This window comes from Penicillium roqueforti (assembly GCF_015533775.1).
Source record: "Penicillium roqueforti strain LCP96 04111 chromosome Unknown scaffold_24, whole genome shotgun sequence".
NCBI classification, from domain to species: domain Eukaryota; kingdom Fungi; phylum Ascomycota; class Eurotiomycetes; order Eurotiales; family Aspergillaceae; genus Penicillium; species Penicillium roqueforti.
Window position 1 is genome coordinate 362,245 of NW_024067588.1, and position 10,496 is coordinate 372,740.

At 52.1% G+C, this 10,496-nt stretch overlaps 5 protein-coding genes across 5 annotated transcripts; 4 read left to right on the forward strand and 1 right to left on the reverse strand.

The window, feature by feature from the left end:
* Positions 1-344: 344 nt before the first annotated feature.
* Positions 345-1,932, forward strand: LCP9604111_7629 (sorting nexin-4; the record flags this gene model as incomplete). The annotated part of the gene is made up of 2 exons (XM_039075682.1): positions 345-638; positions 742-1,932. The coding sequence occupies 2 exons, from the start codon at positions 345-347 to the stop codon at positions 1,930-1,932; spliced, it is 1,485 nt and encodes a 494-aa protein (XP_038926495.1).
* Positions 1,933-2,256: 324 nt separating this feature from the next.
* On the forward strand, positions 2,257-3,841 carry LCP9604111_7630 (putative ubiquinone biosynthesis monooxgenase (Coq6); the record flags this gene model as incomplete). Its single annotated transcript, XM_039075684.1, has 2 exons — positions 2,257-2,425; positions 2,481-3,841. 2 exons carry the CDS (start codon positions 2,257-2,259, stop codon positions 3,839-3,841), a joined length of 1,530 nt encoding a protein of 509 aa, XP_038926496.1.
* A 402-nt stretch (positions 3,842-4,243) lies between these two features.
* On the reverse strand, positions 4,244-5,850 carry LCP9604111_7631 (histidine--tRNA ligase; the record flags this gene model as incomplete). Its single annotated transcript, XM_039075685.1, has 2 exons — positions 4,244-4,519; positions 4,570-5,850. The coding sequence occupies 2 exons, from the start codon at positions 5,848-5,850 to the stop codon at positions 4,244-4,246; spliced, it is 1,557 nt and encodes a 518-aa protein (XP_038926497.1).
* Positions 5,851-6,555: 705 nt separating this feature from the next.
* On the forward strand, positions 6,556-7,235 carry LCP9604111_7632 (uncharacterized protein; the record flags this gene model as incomplete). Its single annotated transcript, XM_039075686.1, has 2 exons — positions 6,556-6,699; positions 6,768-7,235. The coding sequence occupies 2 exons, from the start codon at positions 6,556-6,558 to the stop codon at positions 7,233-7,235; spliced, it is 612 nt and encodes a 203-aa protein (XP_038926498.1).
* A 659-nt stretch (positions 7,236-7,894) lies between these two features.
* On the forward strand, positions 7,895-8,490 carry LCP9604111_7633 (uncharacterized protein; the record flags this gene model as incomplete). The annotated part of the gene is made up of 4 exons (XM_039075687.1): positions 7,895-7,980; positions 8,037-8,049; positions 8,199-8,213; positions 8,272-8,490. The coding sequence occupies 4 exons, from the start codon at positions 7,895-7,897 to the stop codon at positions 8,488-8,490; spliced, it is 333 nt and encodes a 110-aa protein (XP_038926499.1).
* Between the last annotated feature and the right edge of the window lie 2,006 nt (positions 8,491-10,496).

Sequence of the window (10,496 nt, forward strand, 5' to 3'; positions counted from 1 at the left end):
AGCGTGTTGTGTATACTACAAATAAATATCAGATGAAGCAATCTCGATGAATCTTAGAATAATAATATAAGTATAAGAAAGCGAAAGGACCAAGTAGCAAGCAGCAAGCAACTCTTATTGACATTCATTGCGATGATGACGTTCCGCTTCTGGAACTCCGCCTTGGGGAACGGCGATCATTGAACTTAGCTCCAACCTCCACCTCCCCCTCCACTCCACATCTCTAGCCCTTTCAGTCCCTATCACTCCTTGATCAAACATTTCCTGCAAATATTGATTTATCGGCATCACTGGGGTTTCAACAACTATCAGCCGGTTGACCACGGCCGACCGACACCCCCACGATGGATCAACATGACGACTTTGACAGTGTGTCTTGGAAGCACGACCCAGACAGCGATACCTCGCGGCCGACAACTGCAGGTACAGATTCTGGAGAACCCAGTGAACCTCATCACGACACCAATGGCAAGCGGAGAATGAGCTCCGCCCAAGAAGAGCCTCAGGCCGGCCCGCTAGCCGACGCCGTCGACCTGGCGGGCATCGGCGATGGCGTTCTCGAATGCCAGGTTGATTCTCCGCTCAAAGAAAATGACGGGACAAAAGACGCATATATCTCGTACCTGGTTACCACACATGTATGCTTTTTTCTTTGCATACATTGTCGGGGAGTGGTGCAACTGCTGCCTAAACCTCCCGACATCTGTATATCCTCAAAATGACTATGACTGACATATATAGACCGACTTCAAATCATTCCAGAAGCCCGATTTTACGGTTCGACGGCGCTTCACCGACTTTTACTTCCTATACAAGACGCTCTATCGCGAATACCCGGCATGCGCGGTGCCGCCGCTCCCCGACAAACACAAGATGGAGTATGTGCGAGGAGATCGTTTTGGACCGGAGTTCACAACGCGACGAGCTTGGTCGCTGCATCGATTTTTGAAACGTTTGACGCTTCATCCTGTGCTTCGGCGGGCGCCTCTTCTCACTATCTTCTTGGAATCGCCCGATTGGAATGCGCATATGCGCCTACATTCAACACGGGTATCAACAAATACCGGGTCCGATGGCGCGGCCACTGGGATCTTTGATAACTTTACTGATTCATTTGTGAACGCCTTCTCTAAAGTGCACAAGCCGGACCGGCGCTTTATCGAGGTGCGAGAGAAGGCTGATAAGCTGGACGAAGACCTATCACATGTGGAGAAGATCGTGGCACGGGTTGCGCGGCGTGAATCCGACCTAGAGACGGACTATGCCGAGCTCGCGACGCAGTTCCGCAAACTTGTCCCGTTAGAGCCTGCTGTTGAGATGCCACTGCAGGTCTTTGCAGCTTCAGTGGAAGAGACCGCGCGCGGGATGCGCGGACTGAAGGACCACACCGACCAGAACTATTTGGGCTCGCTGCGCGATACCGAATCGTATATAATGTCCCTCAAGTCCCTGCTGAAGACACGGGAGCAGAAACAGCTCGATTTCGAGGCCTTGGTCGATTACCGCAATAAAGCGGTGACCGAGCGTGATTCTCTGGCTTCCAACCCAGCTGCTTACTACGCCTCTAATCCGCTCACCTCTTCTCCGGCCTCTTTCATCCGCTCTAAAATGGAGGACATGCGCGGCGTTGACCACGAACAGTCCCGCCGCGAGCGTGTGCGGAAGCTTGAGCTCCGTATTGACGAATTGACCCGCGAGGTCGAGTCCGCCAAAACCACAACCGAGATGTTTGACGAGGAGGTCATCCGCGAAGTCGCGGATTTCGAACGTATCAAGGCGGTCGAGTTCCGAGACGGACTTGGCTCCTTTGCCGATTCGCACATCGAGTTCTATCAGGGCGTGCTTTCTACGTGGGAGCGGTTCGTAGCAGAGATGGAAGGCGAAGCTGAGCCTGAACATGACTCTGACTCGGCTGCTGTCGGAAGCGTTTAGGTATTTAGGTATTTGTCTCAGCATGCTTTATTCATTTTCCAGACCGAGTCTGATATAGCAGTTCATATTTGTTGCTGTCGCTATGTTTCATACCCGCAATACCATCATAACTTTTTATTTATTCATATATTCATGTAAATTCAATAGATGAAGTAAAATAGCGATGAAATGAACTTTTATATAGTATCAAGAGCCATTAAAAAAGGAAGAAGCATTACCATAACCAGCGTATAACCTGGGGTTGTATGCAGGTGTTTGTACTGTTTGCACTGCAAGTCTATCTTGAGGGCGATCATCCGATTCAACCTCCAATCACTAAACACGATGCGTCCAATCTCCAGAGCTGTCCTTCGGCCGTATGTCTGCCCAACCTGCCGGCATGGCATTACCGCCGGTCGGCGGCAATTTGCATCTAAATCGGATTCCCCCGACCTATATGACGTGGTTTGTGTTGGAGGCGGGCCGGCAGGCCTAGGGCTATTGGCCGCACTTCGTATGTATACCATACGCAGATAAGCAGGGCATATACTGATACAATGCTACTACAGGAGCATCACCTATCACCTCAAAGCTCAAAGTCGCCCTCATTGAGACCCAAGATCTCCGCAAAGCCAAAGCCTGGGACCTCGAACCGAACCAGTTCTCCAACCGGTGCAGCAGCTTGACCCCCTCGACCGTGGCGTTCCTGCGTAGCATTGGCGCCTACGATAAGCTCGATGTTAGTCGCGTGCAGGAATACCAGGACATGCAGGTCTGGGACGGCCAAACCGGGTCCCGAATATCATTCGATTGGTCAATGGAGACATCCCCATTCGAGGACATGCGCACTGTAGCAACCATGACCGAGAACGCGAACCTGGTGCGCGCCCTGCTCCGCCGCATCGCCGACTCAGGTGACGAGAACCTCTCCCTCTTCTCAAACTCGACAGTCGCCTCCATCGAGAACGGCTCAGACCTCAAACCCGACGGTCCCGACCTCTCAGCCTGGCCCATCGTCACCGTCAAGCCCACAGGCCCCGCCGCGGAAACAGAGCCACCCAAGCGCATCGCGGCCCGCCTCCTCGTCGGTGCAGACGGTATCAACAGCCCCGTCCGCACCTTCGCCGACATCCCCACCCAAGGCTGGGACTACGGCCGCCACGGCATCGTCGCAACCCTCGCTCTCGCCGAGCCAGCCACCGCGCCCTTCCCGGCCTCCAAGCGCACAGCCTACCAGCGCTTCCTCCCCGCTCTCGGCGGCCCCATCGCCCTCCTCCCGCTGCCAAACAACCACGCCACCCTCGTCTGGTCAACGACCCCCGAGCACGCAGCCTACCTAAAGTCCCTCCCCACCCCGGCCTTCCTCGCCATGGTCAACGCCGCCTTCCGTCTCGACATGACAGACCTCACCTACATGATGGGCATGCAATCCTCCTCCTCCGATTCCACCCCATCCCACCAAGACGAACTCGCCTGGCGCGTCCAGCACACCCCCCTCCCAGCCCAAGTCCCTCCCCCAGCAACAGGTGTGCAGACAGGAACAGTCGCTTCCTTCCCGCTGCGCTTCCGACACGCCGCGCAGTACGTCTCGCCGCGCGTTGCGCTCGTCGGCGACGCCGCACACGTCATTCACCCCCTCGCTGGTCAGGGCCTGAACCTCGGCCAGGCGGATGTTGCGTCGCTCTCCAAGACGATCCAGTATGCTGTCTCGCATGGCATGGATATCGGTGATTTGCTTGCTCTTGAGCGGTACTCGTCTGAGCGGTACTTGCCTAATGCGAAGATCGGCGGCGCTTGCGATCTCCTGCATAAGATGTATAATGTTCCTGGTGAAGGGCCGGTTGCTTGGGCGCGTAGTCTTGGACTCGGCGTCGTTGATCGCTTGCCTTTTGTTAAGTCGTTCTTGATGAAGAATGCGGAGGGATATTAGTTTCGATGTTGTGGTGTGTATATGTATGGCTCTGTGTATTGTACTTCTAGTCCTTTTATATGCAAGATTTCTTATACTAAGTTGTGCCTTTGTCTTTTCGAGACGGCTGAATCGTCTCGAATGATCTGATAGTGTATGCTGTGCCATATTATAAACCTGTATCAAACCAAAGCACAGGGGAAATGCAATGAATTGGGTATTTGGTAATTCTTAAAGACATCAACCCATCTCTGAAATATAGTTCTTTTTTCTCAACAATAACCCCCCAGTCCTTTTTGATAGGCCGAGCTCCAAGCCTGACAATGCAAGAGATCTACGTAGTAGGGAAAACAGAGAAACCTCTGAAAAACACGCTCTAAAGAAAAAAACGAAATGAAAATGCAGACCCAATTGTTTAATCGCCTAAACAATGGTGCCCTGCAGCTGCTGCGCCAGCGATGAGACAAGACCGTGGTTCTTCTTCGCAAGACGGTCCCGCAGCTCGGAAATCAGCGAGGTGATTTCAACCTCGACACCCTCCTTCTCGGGGTGTCCTTCAGGCAGACCCATCTCCTTGATGCGGCACTTGCCGGCGGCCATCTCGTCCTCGCCGAGGATGATGCCGAAGGGGATGGCGCCTTGTTCGGCGGCCTTGAACTGCTGGGGAAGTTTGGGCTTTACCTTATAGGAGAACTCAGCCTGAAGTGATGTTAGTGTTTGTTCAGAATCAATGTTCATAGAAAGTCTACCTTGATGCCAGCACTCCACAGCTTCTGGCAGATTTCCATGCGCTCCTTCAACAAGCCGCCGAAGCCCTTGCCGCCGAAGGCCATGATGTAAGCGTCGACCTCGCTGCTGCGAAGGGCATCAGTCCTCTGCTCGCGCTCGATACGTGCCTTGGTGATGGAGAAGATACGGTCGACACCGAATGAGATGCCGACACAGGGGATCTGTGCCTTGGGCTGGAACATGCCGACTAGGTTATCGTAGCGGCCACCCGCTGCGACACTGCCAACGCCGAGGGTGGGGTCGTTGGATCGGTCGTCGTCCTCGGTGGGCTGCTTGGACTTGCTCTTCTTGCCGGACCTCTCGGCCTTTTGTGCCTCTGGGGCGTCGGCCTGCACACCGGCCGAACCCTCGGTGACAACCTCGTAGATGACACCGGTGTAGTAGTCCAGACCACGGGCAAGAGACATGTCGAAGGAGACCTTGTCTAGTACATTAAATGCCTTGAGATAGTCCATCATCAAGGCCATTTCCTCGAGACCAGCCTTGGCGGAGGCATTAGCGGTGAGGGTCTCATCCTCCAGGAGAGTGTCGAGCAGCTCCCGCGAGCCCTTGTTCATAACGTATTTCTCAATACGATCCGCAACCTCAGGGTCAAGACCCTTCTCGTCGACCATTTCCTTACGCACGTCCGCCCACGGCATCTTGTCCAACTTATCGACGGCACTGGAGATCGGCCGGAGCTTGTCCTCGGGCACACCACAGACGGCAAAGACACCATCTAAGATCTTGCGGTGGTTGAGCTTGATGGTGTAGCGACCGCTCCAGCCCAGCTCCTCAAAGACCTCGCTGACGATGCGCAGGATCTCGGCATCGGGCACCATGGCGTCGAAAGTACCGGCGATATCGAAGTCGCACTGGTAGAACTCACGCATGCGGCCCTTGTTGATGGCGGGCTGGTCACGACGGTAGACCTTGGCGATGTGGTAACGCTTGATGCTGCGAACCTCGGGGTTCATGGCGAGCCAGCGCGCGAACGGCACTGTCAGGTCGTAGCGCAGCGAGCAGATCTCGCCACCCTGGTCCTTCAGATCGTAGATGAGCTTCGAGTCCTCGCCATATTTGCCGGCCAGGATCTCGCGCAGCTCGAAGACGGGGGTGTCCAGTGCGCTACCGCCGTGGCGCTTGAAGACGTTCGAGATGGTGGTGAAAATGCGGTCTCGGAGGAGGGCATCGGACCCGGACCAATCCTTGGTGCCCTTCGGGGTCTTGAGGTTGAAGTTGGTACCCTTTTCTTTCCCCATTGTGCTTGATTCGGCGGAGCGATGGGAGGAGGAAAACTGACGAGTGCGGCGGGGAGAAATTATTTGGTGGGGGATGGTGGGGGCAGGGATATTATTTTTATTCGCGATGACTCGACGATTCTGCAGGGACGGGCAATGAGCCAGACGAGAAATTGGAGACCGACCGAATTGATTGGCAATTGCTCGTTGTACAGAGCGCGAAGGAACAGGAATGGACGGCATAAAAAAAGAACGCTGCGAAACAAACGATTGGGTTTATCCCGGACACGTCGGTTCCAAACAGGTGCAGTTGAATTGAGAGATCACCTGATCTAGATGAAGATAGGTGCAGCATCTCAACTTATACCTCAACTTCTACAATCAAGCCATCACGAGCATTCAATACGGGTTGCATTCAATTAATTTGATACTAGTGATCTCGCTCGGTGGCAGCCCAGGTGAATTATGTAAACCTGGAAGGCTCCTTCCTGTTTAGGCTTCGGACCTCTCTTGCCTTTGCCTCTTCCTTGACTCTCCTCTACTTCACCTTGCACTTTTTCTCTCTCTCTTCTCTCTGTCTTGTCTACCTCTTGTCTGGCTCTTCTTGGCTATTTTTTGTATCTCTTTAAGTCTTCTCTAACCCTTCAACTCTTTACTTCATCTTTGACAGTTCCTTGACTCTTGTATCCTTACGGATCTGCTTTCTTCAGCCTCTAGACATTCATAATGTCTGAATCTTCAGTTGTATCTTCGGCCTTCAGTAGGGTAGTGCGCACGCGCTCAGCTTCTCTTCTACCTCGTCTTCCTCTCCACTTGGTGGAGGTTTATATGTTGACCACAGCGGCTTTCTCAAGTCTTCTCATCGTGCGGGTGGGCCAGTTTTAACTTCTCTCCCAGCGGCGACGACAAAGAACACGTTTACTCACGATCCAGCGCAGATCCATGCGCGTGCTAAAAAAGTCTTGGATGATCTCGAGATCGAATTCTCCAATGTCATTCTGAAGGGCCGCACGTCAAAGGTTGACCCTGAACCTATGCCAGTTCCAACCCTGCTTGTCCTCATGCCAGATCTCCCGCAACCTGATCTTTGGTATCAGGCTGCCAAGCAGATCTACCACGGTTTGGAGCCCCTCCTACCTGGAACCTCTGTTGAGATTATCGAAGAGAAGTTTTACGACGGACTGTATTGTTTCCCCGTTGAACAGACCCACTCCATTCATTCCAAATGGAGGTCAATTGTCGATACTATTCTGGCGAATCTGAATATCCAGGAGTGGACTGGTATTGAATGTTGGCGGTATGGCACCAATACCGACAGGCATCTGAACCCTGTGACTATAATAGTGGAGGTTGACAAGACATCCACCGGGTCTTTTGATACCGCAGGCCAGATCATTCGGAGTTGACTTTTACAATTTCAGGAATCTAGCGTTGATATCCTATTTATGAAGGACGGGAAGGAATCCCTGGTGTCAGCATAGGTATCCATGGTAGTTCGACCGGAACATCCACATTGGGTGGTCTTATCCAGCTACGGTTACCCAACGAATCGGAATGGCGCACCTATAGCCTAACTTGCTTCCACACCGTTTGGCCCCCAGAAGGAAAGCGCCCGCAACAAATGTTACAAATCACAGGAGCACACCTGGGCAGGCCGCGCTTTCGCGCTGGGAATAGAGCCCCCTCAGATTCAAGGAATCACTCAACACCATTGCCCCAGAGGTATTGAAAGTTGATCATCCATCTTTCAGAGGTCTCCAATATACTATCGCCGCGATAGATGATAATATCGAAGAATACAAAACCGAAGTATTTCTGAAGCTGGAAGCAACCCAAAAGGAGGACGTATGGATGTCATGCATTGACTTTGTCACCGGTTTGCCAGTTTCCCGTCACAACTTCAACGCAGTCGCCTTTATTACATGCAAATTCACGAAGCGACTGAGAGCAATACCCGGCAAGACCACCTGGTTGAGCAAAGACTGGGCCCTAGCCACACTATCGTTATAGGGGATTATCTACGCCAATCAGGCCCATTGAAGCACTACGCCAACCCTTTACGACGATGCGCGACAATGGAAGTTACTTCCTAGGACATCGATTTGACATTTCTCGCCGGTCAATCAGCCTGTGGCTTATCGATTTTAATCTGTGGGTGGTATTACCGAATATTGCTGGACACTGCTAACATGTCGATATGTGCGCAGAGTTCGAGAAGAGGTCTGAAACTAATCGTAGACGCTTTTATTTGGGATGACCCTTAGGACATATTGTTGCTGGAAGCGATTTGAATCGGACACAAATTAACGCGAAAGGTCAAGAGATCACGATGGACTGGGCCTTGATGAAGATTGTCCCGAGCCGATAAGGTTGAAGGCAACCGAGTAAGATAATATTCTGTTCATTGGAGATTTATTATATGGCTAATATATTCTCTTGTAGCCATTCTCTTACGAGCCTACTGGATTGGTTCAATCCGTTCCATTCTTCTTCAACTCTCAATTGCAGGTTTATACGCACAGCGGAGAGGTCTTTGGGATGTTGAACTGCGGCGACAGACGAAAGGGCAAAATCAACTCATCATGTATATTTGATATTTTCAAGGATATCAAAGACCTCACTGGCGCCGCCGAGGTGAGGATTGCCCCATGTCCAACCTGAAGTGCATAACTACATAATTGAGCCAAGTCTTTTGCCTTTCTGAGTTTTTTCTCGAAGTAATCTAAGGTCGATGATAGGTGAAAGATACAATAACCACGCCAGATAGAGCGCAATTCATCACGTGATAACACCGGTTTATTCTGTTTGGGGTTGTTTATCCGATGGTCTCTTTGGTATAATAGTGGCATGTACATAACTATGGAGTGTATGAATTTGAGATCAAATGTCCCTGTGATCTGATGTCTCACATCACCTGGCTATCTGATGTCTCACATCACCTGGCTGCCTTGCCAATGCCTACTAGTATATAGACTCTAAAGCATACCGGTCATAAGACATATTAAGCGTCGAGGCGTATACAGCCAAGTTCTGGACTTCCCCGGATCTGCCTCTGCAAATTGCGCTGCCACCCGAAATCCTTCCGGCTTATGCTCCTTCCTCTTTGGGGCACGTCCATTCCGATGTCATCATACCGTGACAATTTGATATTGGATGCGGTAGGTATATAGTACATTGTTGTGTTGTACATTGTCGAAAGGGCTATGACATGCAGGTAAATCGCTCAATCGATCTACTCCACAGTCCATAACGTCATTTGCGATAGAACTATATTAATCCGGGTTGTAACTGGTTAGCCCAAGCCTGATTAGACTGATACACTACGGCCTCCGTAGCCTTCCTATCTCCTAATGCCGGCCGAACATGCGATTTATTATTATATTATTATTAGTTCTTGAGCCCCTTGAAAGAGGTAATTGTCGCCACCCCCGCCATGTACGTGCTGTACAGGCTTAGTGCCGTCGGATTGTATGTCGGTGCTCGTTTAATTGCTCCTCCCATTGGCGTGGGCAGATCATATGTGAGTTCGATCAGACGTTGAAGCCAGATTAGCCAGATTAACAGAGTGCCCCATCGCGGGAACGTGCGTTGGTGTGGTACCAGAGGAATGACTGGATTGGTATTGCTGCGCCTATTGGACCCCCGCAAGGGGCCGACTCCCATTGATATAGGCTGACGTTAGCCTGGACACATTCGACATAAGGTATTCCTCGGAATGGAATCTAGATGTTGATGCTTCCGGTCTAGACGATTCCCCCCCGAAAAGAGTTTCATGTAAGGAACAGGAAAAGATTCCGTGGGAACAATCCAACTTTGGAAGGGGCCGGGTCCACCGCCACCTTTCGTGGCCCCACCACACAGGCGGCCATTGGCTGTTGGGGCGACGCCATGCGAGGGGCGGACACATGGCCCGTGAGCGACGGTGGCTGGTGGCCAATCACGGCCGAGGAGTTCTTGGTCGAGGAGTCTCTCATCCATGGACGTGGGGGGAGGAGGGCTGCTCCGCTGGGGGAAACCGTTGTGGCCAATGAGTATAAGATGGGGCTCCGGTATATCCGGTGTTTCTTCTTTACTTGAGGTTGTCCTCCGTACTCCGTAGAGGATGTTGTACCTCTTTAAAGACTTCGATTCCGGCTTAGGACCTGCTAGAGGCAGAAATTCGGCGATTGGACCAGTACCTGCCTTAGGTCTCCACGTGGAGAGAGGCTAAGATGGATGGGGTAGGTCGCGATATGAGTTGTGTTTTCTGGACGATTCGGTTGCAGATGAAGTGATTGTATTGTTATGATGTTACTGGTTCTTATGTATGTTACTACAATAAAATAAATTGGGTCCATTCCAGTGCTCCCCTTGTCTCTGCTACTTGGCACATTACTTGCCTTCTTTCTCTTTAACTCTGGTCTTGCTGGATCAGACATCTCTAATCTATTCTCCCTAATATCCCTTAACACATTACCCCGTAACTCGGTGCCTTCTCTCATTCTCCCGCCCCTCTCATTTCCACCGGACCCCAGAAACCTTATGTGATCAAACGACAATCACTTTATTTCCCCGGACGCGCTTCATTTCCTTCATCATGGGGGGGGGGGGGGGGGGGGGGGGGGGGGGGGGGGGGGGGGGGGGGGCGGGGGGGGGGGGGGGGCGCGGGGGGGGGCGGCGGGGGGCGG